Source organism: Caretta caretta, chromosome 1 (assembly GCF_965140235.1).
Source record: "Caretta caretta isolate rCarCar2 chromosome 1, rCarCar1.hap1, whole genome shotgun sequence".
In the NCBI taxonomy this organism is placed as follows: domain Eukaryota; kingdom Metazoa; phylum Chordata; order Testudines; family Cheloniidae; genus Caretta; species Caretta caretta.
The window spans coordinates 226,335,918-226,360,874 of record NC_134206.1 but is presented as its reverse complement, the minus strand read 5'-3'; the positions used below and the strand labels follow the sequence as shown (position 1 = coordinate 226,360,874).

The 24,957-nt window shown below is 43.8% G+C and overlaps 1 protein-coding gene across 1 annotated transcript; it reads left to right on the top strand.

The window, feature by feature from the left end:
* Window positions 1-956: 956 nt before the first annotated feature.
* BCL2L14 (BCL2 like 14) lies at window positions 957-23,665 on the top strand. The gene is made up of 6 exons (XM_048824510.2): window positions 957-1,220; window positions 13,417-13,853; window positions 17,796-17,963; window positions 19,219-19,289; window positions 20,644-20,916; window positions 22,443-23,665. Exons 2-6 carry the CDS (start codon window positions 13,424-13,426, stop codon window positions 22,482-22,484), a joined length of 984 nt encoding a protein of 327 aa, XP_048680467.1. The 5' UTR covers window positions 957-1,220; window positions 13,417-13,423; the 3' UTR covers window positions 22,485-23,665.
* The last annotated feature ends 1,292 nt before the right edge of the window (window positions 23,666-24,957 follow it).

Genomic DNA, 24,957 nt, shown 5'->3' with positions numbered 1-24,957 from the left:
TTATAGTCCAGTCTCTATTACCCAAGACACCACTACACAAAAATCTACCCTCAGAACTGGCTTCCTTATGACAGTCTCATAGGGTTGCCAACTCTACCTAAAGTTATTCTGGGAGATCTTTTCCCCCAACATATGATGTCACTTTCTTAAAATATCCTATTAAAATTTCCCAAATTGCTTTCAATAGTCACTGGGAAATTTATGTCAATTCCGGGAAACTCCAGACCAGTCCTGGAGGGTTAGAAATTCTACAGTCTCCACTGAGCAATTCAGTCTGCAATCGCTCTTCCTCCTAAAAGCTCCCCCCACCCATCTGAACTGAGGCACAAAAGCTGCAGGAAAAGCTTATAATGCCACTGTACCTGTCCTGTGGATAAATGCAGGACTTCACTCTCCTTGGCTGTCAAGCTAGCACCTTTCACAAGCACTAGGCCCACATTTACTCTTCAGTAAAGGGGCCCAGTTACAACACAACAGATCCCTGACCTGATGATAACCACAGTTAAACAGTTCTGTGTCCAGGGGACCTAACCACATCTGAAAACTGGGTTAGAACTTTGGGCTGAGAGCTATAGCAGCAGTGTAGACCACCAGGCCTGTAAAGAAATATGGTGTCACTGTTAAGAGCATCATGTGAGTGAGTGATCAGTATCTTCTGTGGCCTTTGAGTAAATACAAGTGAAAAAGAAAAAAATTATTTATTTCATATTTTTCTTAATTTGTAGGAGTATCCCCCGAATTATTATGAAAAGAAAAGTACTTTATCAACATGGTGGTGCAATCTGACCTAAATTGATGAGAAATGGCCTTGAATCAGATAAGGGTGCAAATGTTTGCCCCAGGGAACGGTAGCTGCCACAGACTTTTTGCTTCCCTATTGTAAATTGTATATTTTTCAGGAAAGTCACATGGGCACCATCAGCCCCACCCCCTAGCTGCTCTTAATGTAAACTGGCAGATTTCTACAGTACCTCTGATTATAAGGAAGTGAAAGACACTCTCTCAAGTGCAGCTCTGCCCTTATTTGAAGCATGTAAGCAAATGTTTTAACAAAAAGCTGAAATTTTAAAATAAAAACATTACCCCCTTTTCTTTGCAGGAAAGCCAGGAAGATTACAAGACTCAACTGGTTTTAACAGAAAAGAAATAGTGACCGGAAAAACATAAGGAAGTGCTCAGCTCAAGAGACTTTAAGCCTGTTGGTGCAACTTCGGCGGAAGGTAAAAACAAAGCTAAAAATAATTTATGCTAATCTTTTTTCCCCCCTCCACTTGGTTTTCTGTTAGACTATGCTGGGCCATTTCTGACTATCTGAACCATCAAGTGTTGTAAATGTGAACTTCATTCATATAGAGATGTAACTGTTAATAATATATTAGTGAAACAACTGTTCCATTTTGTTCTTTTTAACTCAGTACTTTGTCATTTTAAAAAAAAAATGATTGGGCTAGAAATGGAAAAAGCTGGAGGTCCCGTGGGATCATTAGAACCAAAATATTCAGAGCTCTTACACAACTGGCTTACAAAACTTGTGACAACGTTACTCAGTGTGCTTTAAAGGAAAGTTCTGCTTGTCTAGCTGAAGAGGGCAAAGTTCTCCTCCACAATCCATGCTGTGTATACCTGTTGCGTGTAGACCTTTAATTCATGTCAATGGACGATTCACCCAGTGAATTCATGCAGAATGTGCATCTTTACCTCCTTGTTTTGTGAGACCAGCTCAGATCTCAAAGGCTACACAGGTTCCAGCTGGGTCAATAATTGCATATGGGATTTCTCCATCTCTAACCAAAATGATCTTTTAAATCCTGCAACTTAGTAGTGGTGGTGATTCATTCTTCTCTCTGAGTAATAATCACTAAACCAGGCCCCAGAATGGAATTAACGATCACTGTGAAGTTGAAGATTTGATTTATTGGCTGTGGCATAAATATGAACTCTTAACCAGTTATGAGTGTATTGAAAGTAAATTTGTATGTCCTATTTAAGCTGTCTGTCTTCTTTAGAGCCTGTGACCTTCCCTTCAGCTCTGAGTACGGGAAGTTTCTCCTGAACAGCCAGAAAGTAGGCAGGGAATTTCTCCTCTTCTATGAGGAATATACCTGGAAAGCATGTTCCTGTAGCCTAGATTTGTTGTATGTCTGTTTTTCTCCTGACTCATTAAAGAGCCAGTAGAGGTTTGCATAAAAATAGGAGTGTTTAACTTTAGTGTCCTGGTGAAATTCAACTTTTGTTAATTCTAAATAACCCTTCAGTTGGGGGTTAGATAAGATGTCCTTAACTTCCTGGCCTAAAAAGCTGCTGCGTTCTATCCAGAACCAACTGTGTGCCCGTATTAGGGGAAGCTGATGCTTGCCTACCTCATAGGGATGTTATAGCTGACTTAATGTTTGTAAAGTGGGTTGAAATTCTTGGATGAAGTACTGTATAAGCAGTGCTTCGATACCTCAGCGATGGGCGCTCTAGAAATACAAAATGGCATTGCTTCCAGTCCTCCTTTACTGGCAGGAGCAATGTTGGCATGTTATGGGGGCTTTTAAGATGGCAGGGTGGAGGACTTATAAGGGATAGACTTCTGAAAGAAGACTAAGAACTGCCCACCCCTTTAAAAACAAAACAAAAACTCTGATGCCCAATTCTGCTTTCAGTTACGTTAGACTGTGAATCCGCATGTAAACAGCGGCAGAACTGAATGAAAGAAAAAAGCATGTGTGAGCGTGTGATGATTCAGTGAGAGAAATTGTTATCTAGTCAGTTTTTCCTGCGCTGCCTTTTATTTGTTTTGTTTTTCAAAACAGGTTTCACAGTAAATCATCCAAGCTTCTTGTATAACCCAAGGAGTGAAGCAATAAGATATAGATTAGAAATCAGAACTGGACTTCTTAGTCTATCTTTTTACCTTATGTCTGGGTTAGGGACGGTCTATAACTCTGTGTACAGCGCCTAGCACAATGGGGCCCCAAAGTGCTACTGTAATTCAGATACATATAGGAAAAATAACAAATGCAAGAAATAGAGGATCTTTCTCTGGAAAAATAAACAAACCCTTCATTCCCCAATGGAACTGTTCTGTAATAAAGGAAAGGCAGAACAGCACCATACTAAAAGGAAAGGCAAATTAAAATATTTGTTATCCTATTCTGACACTTCAGTGCAGTAACAGCGCAAGACTCAAAGCCCACATATCATTTCCACATCAATAACAATGAGGAGAAGGTAGTCCTACAGAGTAGTGCAGATCATTTCGGAACTGGGTCCATTGGAAATGGCCCACCTGTTGATCACTTTAGATAAGCTATTACCAGCAGGACAGTGGGGTGGGAGGAGGTATTGTTTCATATTCTCTGTGTATATATAAAGTCTGCTGCAGTTTCCACGGTATGCATCTGATGAAGTGAGCTGTAGCTCACGAAAGCTCATGCTCAAATAAATTGGTTAGTCTCTAAGGTGCCACAAGTACTCCTTTTCTTTTTGCGAATACAGACTAACACGGCTGTTCCTCTGAAACCTGTCAAAATGGATTGTGTAATGGCTGCTAGAGTGGATTATACTGTTCAGCTATTAGATGGAAATGTGTAAAATACTTTATTTAAACTAACTCAGCCGTAGCTGGCACAGCATTAAAGGATCTTGTGATGAACACATCTGGTGTGGCTATAAGTAAGCTCTGTGGCTGGTCCATGTCTGGTACAGAGGAACATGACCTAGAGGGGAGTAGTGAGAAGGAAAAGAATGGTGTGTGGTGGCTTTGTTTTTCTAAACTTCTGACTACCGCATTGGAGAGACTGAAACTGGAATATTGTGTCCAGTTCTGGTGTCCACATTATAAAAGCTATATTGAGAAACTGGAAAGGATACAGAGACAGACACACACATGATTTGAGGGCTACAAAAAATATGTTGGAGCAAGAGATTTAAAGAGCTTCATTTGCTACACTTGATCTAAAAGAGGATCAAGAGGTGACTTATTTAAAATGCACAAATATCTTTATGCGGAGAAAATACTGGGTAAGAAAGAGCTCTTTAAACTTGCAGAGAATGATCTAACAAGAACCAATGGCAGGAAGGTAAAACCAAAACAACTCCAATTTTAAAAAAGCACAAATTTTTAACCGTGAGGGTGATTAACCATTGGAACAAAACACCAATGGAAGTAATGGATCTTCCATCCCTTGGTGTCTTCAGATTAAGACTGGATGCTTTTCTGGAAAACCTGTTAGCCAAACACAAGTTATCGAGCTCAGTACAGGGGGAACTAGATGAAATCTATGGCCAGGGTTATGCAGGTGGTCAACACATGATTTAATGGTGCCTTCTGGCCTTAGAATCAATTAATTTCATTCGCAGTGTTGCCAACCTCAAGCTTACCAAAATAATTATAAATAACACACATTTTAGTGGGGGTAGGGGGTGGGGAGTCTTTTGATGGGTGTGGGGGGGTTTGTTTGTTTTTTCCTTTATCATCTTTTGTCTTTCAGACTCTAGTGTGCAGTTGCTTCACACTTCCAAGCTTTTCTCTGTAATTGTGATGGCTAGAAACTTCTTTTACATTTAAAAAAAAACAAAACAAAAAAGAGCGGAGGTTCATATGGGGTTTAAAACAATACCTACCTGATATCACAAGACTTGTGATACATATCATGAGAGTAGGCAACATGTCAGCCAGTTCATGGAAAGGACATGATGTGACATTTTTTCAGCAGAATTTAAAAAACAAGAAAAAGGGGGGGGGGCGCTACAGGAAAATAAAGGAGAGGGAAGTAAACATTGTGTCCGCTCAGATGCCTGTGAACTCCAGAAACTTTGAAAAACAAGGCCAGACAGACTGAGAATGAGCCAATACCAGGTCTCTTCAAACCATCCTCCATAAAAACACTTCCTGTTTCCTCCAAGATACTTAAATTCCAGCAAAGCCTAGAGAATAATGTACCGGTTCTGGTTTCAGTTTCTTTCAGGGATTCCTGAGCATGAGTAAAGACAAATACACGCATTAAAAAGCCGTCTTTTCAGAAACTCTCATCTAAAAGCAGTTCCTAAGGAAATAAGCTCTCTCATGCGACAGGGCTGAGCTCTCTGTTCAAAGCCTACCTGTGATGGTCAAGAAGTGACCTGGTAATGAAGAGGGAAGTATTCTGTAAACAACAACTCTAAACCACAAATTGACTTGACACTTTCAGCTAAACAGTGTAATAAACTAATTATAGATTATTTCCTTTTTTTTTTTTTTTTAAACCTGCCAAGACCTGGCTTTAGGTGCTCTCCCTGCCACTTGCAGTAGTGACTTTTTTGATGCGTAAAGCAATTTAGGGAATGTGGCTTCTCACTTTCGGGGCTTGGCTTCACTGATTTAAGCTGAATTATAACTCGAGTTACCCCAACTCCAATCCCATCCACACACACAATGCTTGGGTGACATGGTGTTTTTAACTCGGGTAGGCTGGGCAATTGCGGGGAGATAAGCTACTACATGAGTGAGCACTACTAGTTGGCAGCTTACACAGCTACTCTGTAGGGTGGACACAGGTGAATACTGCTCGTCCTCCAGTGCTTTTCCATATTTCCCCCTACATGTCCAGACAGGACAGACAAGTTTTCCTACAATTCACTGAGAGAGAATTCATGGAGCAGTACAGCTTAGTGCAGTACAAAGATCCATGGAATGCACCTCCCAGAAGTCCTAGCAACACATAGGAGTGAGTACAGCACCAGCGTAGACTCGCCTCATGTGTTATCTTGGAGTGTGTCAGGTCTGACTCAAGCAAGGCTGACTCAAACGTAGATAACTCAGATTAATGCTGCAGTGAAGACCTGTCCTAGGTGCTAGGACAGTCAGGAAGGAATAAATTCCCAGGTCAGATTGGCAGAGACCCTGAGCATTTTCCCCCTTCCTCTGCAGCATGGGGAATGAGTCACTTGCTGGTTTCAGCTAGAGTAAATGGTGTATTCACTGTAACTCGACATCTTTAAATCAAGATTTGAGGACTTCAATATCTCAGCCAGAGGTTATTTGCCTATTACAGGGGTGCGTGAGGCTCTGGTGACATGCGATGTGCAGGAAGTGAGACCAGATCATGATGGTCCCTTCTGGCCTGAAAGTCTGTGAGTCTGTCTTCAGGAGACCAAGTGCTGAAACCTAGTGTTAGGTCAGATCTAATGCAAGATGCTGCTTCTCTTGAAATCCTTTCCATGACCCTTAGATCTCTCCTGTTACTGACCTTGTGAGATGGTGATAATCCTGAAGAGTCCCCAAACTGATACAACTTTATGCCAAAAGGGCCCGTCATAAATAGTCCTGTTGACTTCAGAGGGGCTACTCTCCTAAGCAAAGCTGCTGCATCAGGCCCAGAACTGATGAATGGGCTGATTCTTTAACATGTTGGGTTCTTCCAGGATGAAAGTTGTTAGGTGCATACGAGCTTGTTTGCAGGAATCTGAAAGAGTGAGGTCCTCTCTAGACCCTCCTTCTATAGGGGGGAGAAATAGCCTATTATATATCCTCCAACTTTGAGATGTAAAACAAAGGTCCTGGCCATCTCATGTTAAGAGGAACACATGGCAACTTCACTGTCTCCGCTGACAGGAGGGTTATTTATAATATATTTTTGCCTGGAGAAAACTCCCCCATCTTGTCAAATCTTGGGGAGCAATCTTGTCTCCCATTTTAACCGTATCTTATTGCTCCAGTCATTCTCAGAAGCCAGGATGCATCCTTCCAGTTGAGGAAGCCATGTCTGCATCCCTGCCCCACATCCAATGGATGGGATAACTGAGAACCAGGCCCTTGTGTCTACCCAATTCCTTTCCCATCTTCAGAGTCTCTCACAAAAGTTAGAATTCCTTTCTTCATTTCTGTTTCTTACATGTGTTTGCAATTCTTACCTCCTCTCCATCTGGTTTAATTGCTCCTTATCTGATGTCTTTCTGCCTCTATCCTGATGGCTTTTTAGATTGGTTTCTATTGTAAACTCAGTGGCTCATGTCCTTAAGAGCAGCCTTTAAAGCCCATTTCTAAACAGCTCAGCCAGTGCCCTAGAGTCTATGGTGCAGCATTTGTAGGCATTGTATTTACTGCAGGCAGTAGCTACTCGGTGCAGATAGGGACTAGTGTCCTCTCTTTTTCCTATATCCCAGCTGCCTCATCTCTGCCCAATAAATAGTTCAGAGTCTCTTGTGTTTGGAGTTCATGAAGAATTGGGGAAGGTAGGATATAAATGACTTACTAGTTCACAGAAGTCTGGGAAATCCTGCATGTGCACACATAAGATAGACACTATGGCTGGAAACACTTTTTTTTTTTTCTGATCCCTCTTCCCTCACCCCCCCACCTCCCCAACTGTTATGATTCTTTCTCTCCATGGCTTGCATTATTATTTAAATGTTTTCGGACCCAGCACTGACCTCTCTTTCCATAGCTTTAAAGACTCTAGTGATTTCCTGAAGCAGTGGCTGAATTGGGTCTTTCCCCTCTGATGAAAAGCATAAGGTCTAAAATGAAACATAATTTTGAGCTGCAATATGCACACAGGTAATGGGGACTCTAGGTTTGTAAGCTAGAACTGGACCCAAGTTACAAAGTCTATACCCACTTCTCTCTGAAATTCCTGGTTATTTGGATATGTGGTTTTGGTTTAGGCTAATCTCTGTTGTTAATATTTCCAGTCTTCAGAGGTGGTTGGGGAGGTTGTTTTGCCTCAACAAAAACCCTTAAAATCCAGTGCAACATCAGAGTACTTTCTAAGCTGCTCCTCTTTCATATCTGACTAGTCCAGAGGTGGGCAAACTACAGCCCATGGGACCGTCCTGCCCGGCTCCTAAGCTCCTCGCCCGGGAGGCTAGTCCCAAGCCCCTCCCCCGCTGTCCCCCCTCAGGGGGCAGTTGGATAGGGCAGAGGTTCGGGGGGGGCAGTCAGGGGACAGGGAGGGTTGGATAGGGGGTGGGGTCCTGAGGAGGGTTAGGGGGTGGGGATCCCGGGAGGGGGCAGTCAGGGGACAAGGAGCAGGGGGTGGTTGGATGGGTTGGGGGTTTTGAGGGGGGCAGGCAGGGAGCAGGAAGTAGGGGAGGGGGGCAGGGGCCAGGCTGTTTGGGGAGGCACAGCCTTCCCTACCCAGCTCTCCATTCAGTTTCGCACCGTGTTGTGGCCCTCGGGCCAAAAAGTTTGCCCACCCCTGGACAAGTCCGTAACCTGACATCCTTGCTCAGGACATTGGCAAGTGCATAAAGCTAAAACAGAGCAATACGTGGAGGTCGGTTGCCTGTGTTTCTTATTCCAATGCAGTCATTTCACTGTGAGGACTCTGCACTTCTCTTGCATAGACAAAACTCCAAGGCAACAGTGGGCAGCAGTGAAATGCTTCGAGTTCCTTGGGACTCTGGCAATATCCTGCCCTGCATGATAAATAGCCTACATTTTTTCCTGGGCTGAAGGCCCAGTGACTGTTTCAAGGTCTAATAGTTTGCAAGCCACTAGGTGCAGAGGTGGCTGTTATATGTCATTGGAAAGCTGAGACTCGTGGATTTCCAAGGACACTTCACAGCCAATGAGGAGTCAACCACCGAAGTTGTATGAAGGAAGCTTGTTTAACTTCAGTGGGCAATTGTAGGACCTCTTGAATAGGAAATTAGCATATCAGCAGTAGCGTGGAATTCAAACAGTGTATCAGACATTTTTCCTGGGAGAGGCATCACAGACAAGATATTAAAGTTAATCTGCTAACTTTCTTTGCTTCTTTTTTAGTTTAAAGGTTGATGATAAAAGTATGGCGGGGGTGGGGGTGGAAATAATGCAGTACATTAGGTGACAAGTTTGCTATTATACCTCCTGTTCTCTGACTTACCAGGGCAGAGAAGCACAATCGACAGACTAATACAAATGCTTTCAGGACCTTTTCTAAGCATGTGTTCCAGGCAGCACCTGCACCCATCTGCCATTACGGAGTGGAAAGATGCGGAGGCTGGTGGTCTTTTCCCATACACTAAGGAGAAAGGATATGGTGTCTGCCTGAACTGGGTTTGGAAGCAGGTCTACTGTGGCCTCTGTTTGTAGCACAGCATTCTGGCCTGCAATCCAGCCACTGAGTCCCTCCCGCACACACAGCGAGGTTGCTGAACCTGTTACCAATGGAGGTGTTGAAGATTTAGAAATTCAGCTGATGTAAATCAACACAGCCCCACTGTCTTCAGTGTTTTGACCCTGAGGTCAAAAAGTTTTCCAAAGACCACAATTGACTGACAAACGAATGTCCATTTGATTTCACATGGTAGTACCAAAACAGGACATCCTAATCACACACTTCACTGCTAAATAGAGAAGCACATAATAGACTGGCTTGTGCCCGAAGGGTAGGAGTTTCAAAAGAGCCTAAGGAAGTTAGTTGCCTCACTCCCGTTGACTCTCCCTGGCAGTTAGCACTTTGTGTGGCTTTTTCCAGTGGTGCCCTAATGAACATCCAGTGTTGGAGTTAGATATCGTAGTGGGAACACAGTAGCACTAATATTGAATAAAAAGGAGGGAATAGTTAGATGAAAGGACTAACTTGAATTTGTTTAAGTTCCGTATTGTTATCTGAATAGGGACACGTCACTCCCCTGCAGAAGTAGCAGATGTCCGAAGCCTTTGCAGATCAGCTTCCGAGGGGAGAGGAAATCTGTGATGTGAGGCCAGGGTATAGCGTATGTATAACTTGTATAATTAATGCTATATACAGCAGTCCTTGGACAGAGGTGGTCACAACCAGCATGAGGCTAGCCCCCTTTTCCAGACAAATCATCCCAGAAACCAATGCCCACCTCCCAAGGAACATCTTTTTCTCAGGATTTGACTTTAGTTAGAGAGATTAAAACAGGAAGCAAACTTTTTTGCTGCTTCTCTACAGCAGCCACATGGAAACCACAACAGTAAACCAACAACGAGGCATTTTTCCAAATATGAAATCTTGCTTGTACGCTAAAATCTTGCAAGACTCTGTGTAACCGTGCCATTGTGTGACCCAGCCATAATAGTGCCTGTGCAAGCGAGAGGCTCACTTCATAGAACTTCCCCTCCAGTGTTCCAGCTGAACACCCTAGCCAAGTAATTGGGATGATGTTAGAAATTTTCATATGGCTTTCTGCGGGACAGCTGTTCAGTCACTTGCTTCCATTCGTTCCTGTTGTTGCTCTGGGTTTATAGAGGTCAGGAGGGAAACGAGCCCAGTGACAAGCACAAGTAATGGAGTGTTTCATGCTGAAAGGGATGATAGAATGATAAACAACAATGGATAGAGCAGCTGAAAGACCGCAGGCAGTGTGTGTGTCTAGCTGCACGAGTTCCCCAACAGAGGAGAGGATACAATAACTGGCACCACTGTATCAGCCATTCAAAAATCATGATTTTAAAAACTAACAAATATGGGGTTCATATTTTATTTGCCTTCCTGGCTGGAGCCTTTAGAGTTTACATTTTCAGACCTTTCTCTACAAACTAGGGCTGTCAAGCAATTAAAAAAAATGAATTGTGATTAATTGCACTGTTAAACAATAATAGAATACCATTTATTTAAATATTTTGGTGTTTTCTACTCTTTCAAATATATTGATTTCAATTACAACACAGAATACAAAGTATACAGTGCTCACTTTATATTTTTTATTACAAGTGTTTTGCACTGTAAAAAATCAAGAGGTTTTTTCAGTTCACCTAATACCAGTACTGTGATGGAATCTCTTTTTATCATTAAAGTTGAACTTACAAATGTAGAATTATTTCAAAAAAACTTTTATTTTTAATGTAAAATTTTAGAGCCTGCAAGTCCACTCAGTCCTACTTCTTGTTCAGCCAATCACTCGGACAAACAAGTTCGTTTACATTTGCAGGAGATAATGCTGCCCGCTTCTTGTTTACATTGTCCTTTGAAAGTGAGAACAGGTATTCTCAGGGCACTGTTGTAGCCAGTGTCACAAGATATTTACATGGCAGAAGTGCTAAAGATTCATATGTCCCTTGATGCTTCAACCACAATTCCAGAGGACGTGCGTCCATGCTGATGACGGGTTCTGCTTGATAACAATCCAAAGTAGTGCAGACCAACGCATGTTCATTTTCATCATCCGAGTCAGATGCCACCAGCAGAAGGTAGATTTTTCTTTTTTGTTTCAGGTTCTGTAGTTTCCGCATCGGAGTGTTGCTCTTTTCAGACTTCTGAAAGCATGCTCCACACCTCGTCCCTCTCAGATTTTGGAATGCACTTCAGATTCTTAAACCTTGGGACGAGTGCTGTAGCTATCTTTAGAAATCTCACATTGGTATCTTCTTTCACTGTAGATTTCACAAAACGCAAAGTGTTCTTAAAATGAACAAAATGTGCTGGGTCATTGTCCGAGACTGCCATAACATGAAATACATGGCAGAATACGGGTAAAACAGTGCAGGGGCCATACAATTCTCCCCCAAGTAGTTCAGTCACAAATTAACGCATTTTTTTTAACGAGAGTCATCAGCATGGAAGCATGTTCTCTGGAATTGTGGCCAAAGCATGAAGGGCCAAAAGAATGTTTAGCATATCTGGCACATAAATACCTTGCAATGCCAGCTACAAAAGTGCCATGCAAATGCCTCTTCTCACTTTCTGGTGACATTGTAAATAAGAAGCAGGCAGTATTATATCCTGTAAATGTAAACAAACTTAGCGATTGGCAGAACAAGAAGTAGGACTGAGTGAACTTGTAGACTGTGACGTTTTATATTGTTTTTGAGTGCAGTTATGTTACACACACAAATCTACATTTGTAAGCTGCACTTTCACAACAAAGATTGCAGTACTTGTATGAGATGAATTGAAAAATACTATTTTGTTTATCACTTTTAATTACAAATATTTGCACTGTAATATACACTTTGATTTCAATTACAACACAATACAATATACACGAAAATGTAGAAAAACATCTACAATATTTAATTTTTAATTGGTATTCTATTTAATAGTGCAATTAATCACGATTAATTTTTTTGAGTTAATAGCATGAGTTTGAGAAAACCTGGATTTGTGCAGGAAATAGCCCGACTTGATTATGTAAAGAGTTGTCACTTTGGATGGGCTAGCACCAGCAGGAGAGTGAATTTGTGTGGGGGGGTGGAGGGTGAGAAAACCTGGATTTGTGCTGGAAATGGCCCACCTGATGATCACTTTAGATAAGCTATTACCAGCAGGACAGTGGGGTGGGAGGAGGTATTGTTTCATATTCTCTGTGTATATATAAAGTCTGCTGCAGTTTCCACGGTATGCATCTGATGAAGTGAGCTGTAGCTCACGAAAGCTCATGCTCAAATAAATTGGTTAGTCTCTAAGGTGCCACAAGTACTCCTTTTCTTTTTGCGAATACAGACTAACACGGCTGTTACTCAGAAACCATGAGGCTTGCATTAACATCATAAGAGTCGGCAACACTGCAAAGTTTTATAGTTGGGGAGGGGCTGATGGAACCCAGCAGAGAGTGGAGGTAATGTGGATTTAGTGAAATTTGCACATAGGATGCGCTTTAGTTAATTGAAATCTTTTCTTCCATCACATCCTTGTGAGAATCAGTATTAATATAACAACCTTCCCTGTGTCCTGCATTCTACCCAAAGTTAACAGCTTCCCAGTTGCATCTGGTATCTCTCGCACCCATCTCCAAGCCACCCATGCTAGGAATTGCCACCCAGTTTGACATGCACAAAGTTCTTTTCTCTCCTCCTCCACAATAGTTCTGAAAATTCATCTGTTCCAAGGAGCATCCTCTCAGCAATGACTATGTGCCACTTTGCTTGTTCACTATACTGTAACTATTTATTTGTGCCTTTAGACGGTAAGATCTTTGCATCAGGGACCCTGCCTAGCATAGAAATATTCCTATATTGCATAGGATTAGAAGGGGCTTCCTAGGTCATTAAGTCCAATCCTGTGCTATCACAGACAACTCTATCTCTTTAAGCCCGTTAAATAAACTTATCAAGCCCTATGTCTTGCTCCCATTGGAATGCTATCCCAGAAATGTGGCAAATGTTACCTCCTGTAAAGCACCATGTACATTTGCATCAACTTAGAAACAATAACATGCAGAAAGTTTCTGGCAAAAACATCCCCTTGCCTGAATGATATTCCAGGGACCATGTTAGGGTAGCCAAATCCCATTCAAGTCAACATAAAAAAATGAGAGGGAGCATGCTGTAGTGGCTCCTTGCCCCCTGGGATCCATTCTTCCAGATCTAGGAAGTTGCTTGGACAAGCCACTTAACCACTCTGTAAAATAATACTCCCCTGGCTCACAGGTGCTGTGAGGCTTAAGTCATTGAAGTTTGTAAGTGCTTTGGTGAAAGGCTCTCTAGTATTATTCAGAATTAACAAAATTGGTGTGCTCCCTAAGCCATTAAGACTAACAAGGAATATGTCATTTTAGGGGCAAGATGAAGCTAACCAGTGACGCCAACATGGAAGAGATCTCTCTGGAGGATGAGGACAGAGACACCGTGGAATACAAAGTTCTTATGGCCTATGCCCAGCGGCGTCTCTCTGTGAGTAAATACAGGCAACTTCTGGAAAGGGAGGCGAAGACCTTGAAAGGATCGTCTACAGAGAGAGGGGAAAGGGAAGGGATCCCTCAAGCCAATAAGGGTGAGACGCACCAAGAATTGTCAGTCCAGGACAAAGGGCCCGCTGCCCAACGTAAAAAGCAAAGGAAGAAAAAGTTCATGCAGAGATGCCTGCTGCTTTTCTCCTGTGCCAGAGGAGAGAGGGAGAAGGGCCCACAGGAGCTAGCCACAAACCAAGACACTGTGAATGGGTATGGCTTAAAGTTGCAGATGGCACTCCAGACCTCTTCTCCAGAGTCAGAAGGTGGGTGCCTGAATAGTTTCTCTTTCTGTCTCCAGTCCCTTTTTCATGCTGGTTTCTATTTCTCTCCTAAATAGCTTATTGATGGCTGATAATGCTGCCTTTCTCCTTTACTTGTTAATATATTCTTTCATGCCAGCTGTGGGAATAAAATTGCCAGTCCTGGTCCCTAAACAAAAAACAGAGTAGATTCATGCTTGTAATATACCTTTTAGTCTCCACACTGAACCTATACACAGGCCATGAATATCCTACCATAATTGTACAACTGCGCAGATTTGCTTTTCCAAGCACTAGTTTATTGTTCCCTGAACTGGGCTAAAGAATGTAATGAAGAGTAGTTTAAGAAAAACAATAGATGTGGGCCAGACTGCAGTCTCCTATGGTAAAATCAGCAAAGAGAGGGCTGAGAGGGACTCATCCAAGGGGTCTACTCAAGCAGTTTTCCTCATAGAATCATAGGATTGGAAGGGGTCATCTAGTCCAGTCGCTTACAGTCATGGCAGGACTAAGTATTTGGCCATCTGTGACAGGTGTTTGTCTAACCTGCTCTTAAAAAATCTCCGATAGAGATTCCACAGCCTCACTGGGCAATTTATTCCAATGCTTAACCACCCTGACAGTTTGGAAGTTTTTCTGAATGTCCAACCTAAATCTCTCTTGCTGCAATTTAAGCCCATTGCTTCTTGTCCTATCCTCAGAGGTTCAGGAGAACAATTTTTCTCCCTCCTTCTTGTAACAACCTTTTATGTACTTGAAAACTGTTATCATGTCCCCTCTGTTTTCTCTTCTCCAGACTAAACAAACCCAATATTTTCAGTCTTTCCTCATATGTCATGTTTTCTAGACCTTTTAATAATTTTTGTTCTTCTCTGAACTCTCTCCAATTTGTCCACATCTTTCCTGAAATGTAGCTCCCAGAACTGGACACACTACTCCAGTTGAGGCCTAATCAGCACAGAGTAGAGCAGAAGAATTACTACTTGTGTCTTGCTTGCAACACTCCTGCTAATACATCCCAGAATGATATTTGCATGTGGTGTGTTTTTGTTTGTTTGTTTTTTTGTTTTTTGCAGCGTTATATTGTTAACTCATTTAGTTTGTGGTCCACTGTGACCCCCAGATCTTCTTCTGCAGCATCTATCCTAGGCCATCATTTCCCATTTTCTGTGTGCAATTGATTGTTCCTTCCTAAGCGGAGTACTTTGCATTTGTCCTTTATTGAATGTCATCCTATTTTCTTCAGACCATTTCTCCAGTTTGTTCAGATCATTTTGAATTTTAATCCTATCCTCCAAACCACTTGCAACCCCTCCCAGCTTGGTATCCTCCACAAACTTTATAAAAGGACTCTCTGCCATTATCTAAATCACTGATGAAGATATTGAACAGAACCAGACCCAGAACCAATCCCTGTAGGACCCCACTCGTTATGCCCTTCCAGCATGACTCTGAACCACTGATAACTACTCTCTGGGAACGATTTTCCAACCACTTATGCACCCATCTTGTTGTAGCTCTATCTAAGTTGTACTTCCCTAATTTGTTTGAGAAGGTAATTTTGCTGGCTCTGCACCCTCAATGTCTTCTACTCCCTGGCATCATAGTTGAAATAGAAACACTGTACCAAGGCTTTTCTAACTTCTCCCACAGCAGCCACCATTACTACAGGATCTCTCTTAAAAGGGGTTCCCTACTGAAGAGGGAGGGCAAGGTAACACAGCCCCCAGCTGGGTGCCTTCTCCTGAGGAATCTCCATGGGACCCCAGAAAGATATGGGTCACATTCCCAGCCCCACCCCCATCCAGTGCAGGCCTACCACCTGGCCTAGGGATCCCAACCCTACAGAGAGCTCTCCATGGGGTCTTGAGAAGAGGGAACAGTGCCACAGAAGTGGCGGAGCCTACCCTCCTCTGTCCAGTAGGCAGGAAAGCTGCATGTGGAGGGTGCTTATCTCCATGCTCAGATTTAGAGGGCCACTCTCTGGCCCATTATCAGTGATTTATCATACACCCAGTATCCAAAGGCTATCGCTTAGATGAGGTGCTGCGTCATGGCTGGTGAGACTCCACCAGGTCTCCACAGGCAACTAGCTCATGCTCTAGAGCACAAGGGTCAAGATGGGTGATAGAATGGCCAGGTTTACCAGGTGTATCCACTGCTTGCAAGGTGGCCCCAGTATTCTACTCAGAATAAGACACTTGTCCCATCTTCAGTATTATTGGCCGAATTACATCCTGTGGTGGTAGTCATTGCCTTCTCCCCCTTTGCTATATTTACAGGGCCTCCTAAAACAACCCATAACTCACATCTCCAATCCAGTCACCCCACCAGCTTCTAAACCCTCCCAAGCATCTAGGACAAGCCACCCAAGCAGTCATCCTCCCAGCTGTCAAAGCTGGTTACATCTATCAATACAAGATCTCTGCCTACTCCTCCCACCCTTGTGGATAAGTGGACCTAACCAGACTCTTCCATTGGCAAAAATCATTTGCCCACCTCCAGATGCCATTCCGACCACATACTTTTTAATTTCCTGCCCAGACATTATTAAGGAAGGTCACACTGGCCTGTTTTAGTAATCTGACATTCCTTTCAATGTACCATAAACCAACCAGCAGGTGGCAGTCTGAGCTCAACTACGAATGCTGTTTCCCCCATCAGTACTGTTAGACGCAGGGTTTGGTCCTAAAACCAGGCTTTAGCAATACGGTAGCAGATCACCCTCCCAAGCCCTAAAACAGTGAACTCACATTTGCAGGGGAACCTCCTACTTGTGGCAGTGTGGGATGCAGGCATCCTTCAGGAAAGGGGGGGTGCTTGCTGTGATCATTTGTATGTCAGCCCCAGATTGTCTTCCTAGATCAGACATTAGCTCAGCTATGAACTCTGGGGCCAACATTTCCAAACCTGGATGCCTAATGTTAGGCTTCTAGATTCATGTTTAGGCACTGGAATAAATGACCTGATTTCCACCCTGCAAACTCCACCGCCAAAGGCTGAGCAGACAGCAGCTCCCAGACATGATATAAAGGGAGCTCCCTTCTGAGCTGGGTCATCCAGGAGCTGGTCTGGCTGTCTGCTGGTCAACACAGGAGTTGTCCCTTGCGGGATCAGAGTTCAGGTCCCAAGCTCCCAGGGACTTAGTGCAGGAAAGAGCAACTTCCAACTCGGACAAGCTCGGTAGCAATCTCCCGCTCGCTTGGTTGGTATGAGAGATCCTCCGTTTGGCTGACTGACCATCAGTTTGTAGATCACAAAGGTCCTGGATAGAGTCTTAGCTGCGGGGTGGGGGGGAGGGTGAGTGTGTGTGTGTATGGCATACAGCAAGCCCGGCCACTGGATTAAAGGGCTCTGTTCATGGTCATGTCCGCTCCAGCCTCTTGCCATACAAGAGGAACACAGAGAACTCCCAGCCTGGCAGAGATTGTCTTTTATTAAAACGCATCACCACAGTGTTTTATACAATTGGGCATAGATGAACCAACCATTTACAATATCCCAATACAACCAGCTCTGAAAGCCGTGATCCTGAGGATAGGGTGACCAGATATCCTGATTTTCGGGGCTTTGTCTTATATAGGCGCCTATCACTCCCCACCCACTTGCTGTCTGGTCACCCTACCTAAAGAGCAAAGCAATCTCATCTTCTAATGTGCAATCGTCTCCAGAGGTACAAAGGCATGCAGTAACCAGTGAACACTACATACTATCTTCCACTGGAGAGCTACTGCTCAGATAATGAGAAAAGTTTGTGGTGCATCATGGGTGTGTAGCATTCCCCTCCATTCCTAATTACAGCCACCTGAGCCCAAAGAGCAGCAAGGCTCTGTGATTGGGAAATGTGCCTCTTGATCTTGTCCTGTTCTTCCTCCTCCGGGTTCTGTGAATGCTAATGTGTTAAGCCTGCTTGAGGGACTAACCAGCAGGATTTCTTTTTTCCAGGTGAGGCAGAGGGTTTCCTCCACGTTGCAGACAGTCTTGCTAAGATAGTTAATGCCAGGTCGCACTCAGCTCCCCGGGGAGTGGGTTTCAGAGCGCTAGAGCGCACTCCAAGTCTAGAGGCAGATGGTGGACAGCTCAAATTCCCTCAGCAAGAGGGAGGTGAAAAAGGTAAGATTGACTGACTGACTGACTGACTGACTGAGGTAGCGCAGTAAAACTCCTCAAAAACAACAAGGCGTTCGGTGGCACCTTAAAGACTAACAGGTTTATTGTGGCATAAGCTTTTGTGAGTAAAAAAACCCCACTTCGTCAGATGCATCAACTACTCGGTGTATGATACTATGCTTAGAGCTACAGCCTGGAGCCTATATAACTGTAATTGGGGTAGGCTTGTGCTGAAGAAACTAGCTCATTTTCTGGTTATTCAGGTTCCGGGTACCCCTCCTACCACTGTTGTTTAATTTGTATCGCAATAGCACTTAGCGGTACCAGCTGAAATCAGGACCCCACAATGCTAGCTCCTACACAAACACTTAGTGGCACACAGAGGCTAGCACAGTAGAGCCCTGCTCTCAGTTGAGTGCTACTGTAGTACAAATAATTAATAAAGCTCATGAGAATCTTGAAGTCTGAATTGAACATGACAGAGAGCCTGGGTGGGGAAGCAGAGGCACAGGTAGATGAAATGACTTGCCGAGGGTTGTGCTGAAGGCAGAGCCAGAAATAAATCCATAGTCTTCTGAGGCCGAGCCCAGTGCCTTATTCACTGGACCATGCTGCCTTTGTGACTTGCTTTCTCCTTCTGCAAGGTGACTGCACTGACTGCATGATCCACTGGCTACACTATATTTCTGGATCATTTGTTTTTCCCAGGCTCAGTGGGGAATTCTTTCTCTTTTGGTGTGAGGTTTTCAGGACTCTTTTCATTCAGAGGAGGGCCGCCAGACATGGTAGCATGTTCCTTGCTCTGGTTGTTTGACAAGCGGACGCCTCATAGCTTGCCAGAGCTGCCACTAGCAGATGTTGCTCCTGAGTGGCGGGGTGGAGCCTTGTACTCCCACTAGCCACTTCAGGGTCTTGTCTTCAATATCAGATACTCCTTGAAGAAAGCAAGAATAACAGGGATTAAACCCCAGTCCCACTCCCTGACTGGAGCAAAATTCTATAAGGGCATAATAAATTACTGGAACTCGTAACGGACAAAGAACATCTCCTATTCCAGAGTGTGCTACAAACGTCTGCCTAAAACCTACATGCAGGTCTGTCATTGTATATTTTACCTGGTTCAAGCCACAAAATGGGAGTTGCTTTCTTACAAAGCTGATCATTCTCTGTGGTGTAGACAATGAGCTAGTTCCTTTAAGTCTGCTACCTGGATCCTGCTAGAAGAAAGTAATTATTTCTTTTTCCCCCCCAACTCCAGATGAAGAAGAGAGGATAATAGAAACGATAGTTGCATTGTTAAGACAATCTGGGGATAAACTGGAAGAAACGGTAATATACACTTTATTTTTTAAATGAACAGTCCGCTCTGTGTACGTTTCATTATACGTTTGCCAGCAGTGAATGCCATGATTAAGGTTGCAAAACCATTTCCATTCTGATCCTTTTTCACACATTTAGAACTTTCTGAAACTTTCATTATTTGGGCTGAGATTTTTCTGCGCTAGGCCTCGCATCTTAAGATTTGGGCTTTAAGATTTTCAAAGGCACAAAAGAAAGTAGTTGCCTGGCCGCTATTCATTTCAATGGGAGTTGGACACCTAACTGCCTTTTGGGCTTCTGAAAATCTCCCCCTTTCAGCATTAAGCTTGGCACATGAGTAGTTTTCAGGGACCGCCCTAAACCAAAAGGTGCCCCAGGTGAGGAGCATCTTCAGTGCCGCCCCCCTTCCAATTGTTAAACTTTTGAATACCTTATTTTTTTATTGCATTTGTATCCCATTTCATGACTTTGGTGCATGATGTGCATGCATGATTTATCCCCGTCCTATAAAATAATACACTTTCACGCTAGATCTGTAAATCTGTATCTATTCATGCCGTACAAAAGCAAATAAAAACTTGTTTCCACTAAGATTGTAGAAACTTTTTAATTTTAAGAATAACTGAAATGTACTATCAAAACCTGAAATGCTTTACTTCAAACATTCTATTTTCCCTTTTGTCACTAACAACAAAAGCAGCACCTGGAGCCTGACACCCCAAGTGGTCGCCTGCCCCTAAATCTGGTCCTGCCCAGGGAGGTTAAACTCTCTCTGTAACTTTGGAGGGGAAATCTTTTTTGAATTAAGAGTTAATGTTTGAAAATTCTACCCTGAGCTTATATAAATTGCCCCCTGCATGAATTCATTAGTTGGAGCTGAGGCTGGGATTTTCAGCACTGAAAGCATAGGTCTCTGCTACTGTACTTAACTCCTGAAGCTGGTAGTGATAGTAGATTCTTGTCCTCTACATAGACCAATCACTAGAGGGAGGACATGTTAAACCCTGAACCAATAGATTTCACATACACAGACACATCACTGAGAGTACAATCCTACACACACTTTACTCATGCAAGTAATCCCCACTGATGTCAGTAGGACTGTGTGAGTAAAGTAACTCCTGTGTGTACGTTTGATAACTCTCATGGGTAAGTTTGCAGGATCAGGCCCTAAGCTTGAAAATGCAGACTTCATACATGAGAGCACATCTCTCTAGATCTAATAACGAATATGTTGTTGAATGCAGACTCCATGGAGACGCTAGGGTGGATTTCACTTTTCCAAGCACTAGATTCCCCCTCAGTAAAACTCTGTATTTATGACCATGGCTTTAATGGATTAATAGTTATGCTCCTTTTTCAGATAAAAAGGGACAGCACTTTCTATCACTGCGTCACAAAGATGCTCTCCTATGCCTTCTTCAAGAAACTCACTGATCAGTACCTGGAGGAAGTCCCAGAAGATTCTACCAGGGAGACAGAAGGCAAAATACAGTGCACCAAAGCTGCCTTTGTGATGGAAGTTACAACCAGACTTACAGCCGTGGACAACCATCCTATGAACATGGTCCTTGGGTTTGGAGTAAAATACCTCAAAGAAAATTTTAGCCCTTGGATTCAGAACCATGGTGGATGGGTATGAGACTTCATTCTTTAGAATGATAGGCTAGCACACCTCTATGCAATGAACATCCTTTTGGATTGAAAACAGATGTTAGAAAATTGTACTGCTTAAATATCTCTTTTAGAGGATGAGAGTGGTCAGGGACTATATTACATGACTATACATTCAACAACATATAGAGGGCCTAAACGTATCCAGTTCTGAGAGCAATGAGAGCCATGGGCACAAAGTATCTCTGAAAAACATGCAGTTAGCACCTCAGGAGCCTATCTTGTGATCCCCTGACACAAGACATCTCAATCTTTGCACATAGAGGCCCAGATCCTCACAAGTATATAGGCTCCTAACTCCCATTAAAATCTGTGGAAGTTAGGAGTCTATATACCTTTTGAGGATCTGGGCCATAGTCCTTTAACCCTGTAATGTAACCCCCTAGCATGGCCCTCTTTTGACCATGCAGAGTCCCAGTTCTCTACATCTTCTGTCCTGAAAGCTTCCTTAGTCTGTTTAAGGTCTCAAGTTTATGCCCTCTTCCATGCTGTCCCTTATGGAATGCATTCCCACTTCTGTGCCCCCAACAGCATCTCTCCTCTTTCAGCTGTCTCCTTAGAGCTCACCTTTGAAAAGTCCTCCCAGGCCAATTCCCTTCCCAGCAATGCCTCTGTTAGGGTTACCATATTTGAACATTCAAAAAAGAGGACACTCCGGGGGTAGGGGGGGAATTTGCTCGTGCCAACTCTGCCTCCTCCCTGCCCCATTGGACCCCTTCCCCAAATCCCCACCCCGGTCCCGCCTCCTCCCCTGTGTGTGTGCACCACGTTCCCCCTCCATCCCAGCTGCGCAAAACAGCTGTTTCACGGCACACGCGCTGGGAGCTAGGGAGGAAAGTGATCAATATTCACTCTTTCTTGAATGATCAACTCTTCTTTGGGGAAAAATGATAATGGCAAAATCCCAGACATTTTTAGATATTTAAAAATTCCTGGCAGATGGCTATTTAAGAACCAAAAAGCCAGACATGTTCAAGAAAATATGGACGTACTGTAACCCTAGCCTTTGTGCGCCCCCAATCTGTTGACCCACAGCTCATTTGCCTGAATTTGATTGCAAGCTCCTCAGGCAAAGGACCTTGTTATTCTGTGTTCTGCAAAGCAGTGTGGTCAGCTGTGACGCTGTATAAATATGTTGCAGCTCTAGACTCTACGTCTGTGGTAGGCAACCTGCAGCCCATACATGGCCCGTCAAGGTAATCCGCTGGCAGGCCGCAAGATAGCGTGTTTACATTGACTGTCTGCAAGCATGTCCACCCACAGCTCCCAGTGGCTACGGTTTGCCATTCCCAATCAATGGGAGCTGTGGGTTGCCCACCACTGCTCTACATCAATTCAGATCGCTGGTATGCAGGGCTGTGGGGTTGATGGCCTCACAGGTCAGCAGTGGAGAAATCCATTGTTGTGATGCGCACATTGACAGCATTTGAAAAGGGGTACAGTCACACTTCCTATTTTACCAAGTCCTTCTCTTTTCTTCTGTTGCAGGAACATGCCTTGGGATTATTGGACGAGGAAGAAGTAGAATAAACTTGAGCAGATTCACTCTCCAGGGCTTTTAATAGCCTTGGACAGGCACACATGCTGTAGCTTTACAACAATCCAATGCCAGAGTGATTTTGAGAGGGGAGGGTAGAAGGGGAGAATGCTGGGACTTGAAGGTCCCCAAGGGAAGGAAGTGTGATCACTCTTCTTGAAGCCTTCTGTTAAGGTGGAAGTGTTAATCAATGTGTAGGAGAACAAGACTAGCTACTTTTCTCAGGGTGAGCAAACATCTCAGTGGCCCTAGAGTGCCACCTTGTGCCTCATGGCTAACATGACTTCAGATGCCTTTTTAAACCTTGTAATGGATGTATCTTAAGGTTCAAATACCACAGTGTGTAATCCATGCCAAGCAACTCCTGAATGTAACTGAGCTACAGCTGCAAGGCCAGATTTTCATGTGCTCTGAACCCAGTGATGGGGCCAGATTTTCCCACAGAGCTCAGCATGTTAAGTGCTGCAAATGCTTTTCAGAAGCTGACCCTTAATGCTATCACCTTACCACTTACAATCAGGTTATGCTAGAGCTGTATTTGGGCCTTGTGTGTGTTTCAGCCAATCAGAGGCCAGTTTGTTATGAAATAAGGTGGATTCTGACCAGGGGACACTGTATTTATTTTCCCTAGCTTGAATCACAGACCACCGTTCAGCAAGGTCCAGCCAGTGCTGTTTTTAACATGCTGCAAATGGCGTAGCACTGCTGGATCCACATCCCTCTTCTGGTGTGGTGCTGCTAATGTGTTAATTGCTCACCAAGAAGGACAGAGAGACAAAGTTGGCTTGAATGTAACAGTGAAAATTAGCCATCCAAAAATAAGCAGCTGTTTTTTATTTTGCTCGGTGTTAGTGGGCTGGGATGAGAGGGATTTTTCTCCAGCAGCAGGAGGGGTCAATGCAGAACCTCAGTCAAGTGAGCTGTTTCTTATTTAAACAGTCTTTCACTTTTCATACATGTCACAGTTTCTCTTTGAGTGCTACCTCCTTCTTCTACAGCAGAGCTCAGTCATACCCCTTGGCCTGAGATGATGGCTTTGATTTGCTGTAGGCTAGTGTGAAAACTTGTGCACCACTCTTGTAGTTGCAGTTAATTGCATTCACTGCATCGCAGTCCAAAATTTCATTGCTGGGCCAAACACTAGTTCTCCATGATGAATAAAAGAGTGCAATAAATCTACTTGTGTTTTTTGGAGTGAGGCAGCTGACAACCACCACCTCTAACCCTACCCAAGTACTTGTAGTCCACTCTTTATAGAGGGGGGGGGGAATCCTTTTGGATCTTACCACTGACATTCTGTACAGGGCTGAGGGGTTTTTGTTGCATCCAACTATCCCATGTGGGATGGTTGCTGGTGTGGGTTTAACCAGAGCAGGATTATGCTACTTATTAGAGCAACAAATCCAGCTTTAAAATGGGGCTGAGCTCTGAGGTGTTTAAGCCACGTTTAGAAAAGAGCACAGCTGCTTCCCAGGCTGATTTTTGTTTAAAGGGTAACAAACCCATCCTGTAGCTCTTCCTCAAGGGGGTACGTCATCAAATGGCTTCCCAAGCCCTACAGAATAATAACCTGAGCACTTGTGATCACCCCAGGCTAACCCATGTGGTCCCTCTAAGAGGCTATGTAGACTGGCAAATGAAACCTACCATTATCTCCGGTCTCTGGAGCTGACATCTCCTAGCTCTGCTTGCCCTTGCTTGCCGGGCAGGTGCCACACAGGGAAAGTGGACTTAGTTTGCCAACTTACGCACGGTGCTGGATTTTCTACCGTACTGCTGTCTGCTGCACCAGCCTCTGGCCAATAGGAGGTGCTGAAGATGTACCTCAAAGCAAGCATTTCACCTCTCCATTATGTACTACTATAATTTTCAGAGGGCCTAAGCGTACCCAGTTCTGAGAGCGGTGGGAGCCATGGGCACTAAGTATCTCTGAAAAACATGCAACGAGGCTCCTGAAGTGCAATCAATGCAACCTAGGGCTCTGTGCTCCAAAGTTTGCTAGCTGCATAACATCATGTGATCACACCTCTCCTACCCACCCATCTCCTTTTCCTGTGTGGGCAGAGAGCTCTCCTTGTGTTTCAGTGGTTGGCAAATCAGCAGGATAAAAAAAGAGAACTATAATGAATTAGTGGGGGGAAAGAAACTCAATAGACCCCATTGCCTGAAAAGAGGATGTACTGGCTAGACCTAGCTCCATAAAAAGGCTCATGATCTGGAACAAGTGATGGGTTAAAAGTTCACAGCTAATTGAAAAGAGAGAGAGAGACAACGCCCCACATCTGCATAAATCCAGCTGTGAGCATTAAGAGGCTTTGTGTAGGTGATGTGCTATACATTGCAATTACATCAAAAGCACAAAGGGGGCCAGGGGGACCTTATCCTGACTGGGGTTACTGTAATAAAAATATTAAATACTAATCAACCAAAGCTCACGTTGGAGAGTCCGACCATGCAGAGTTCTGC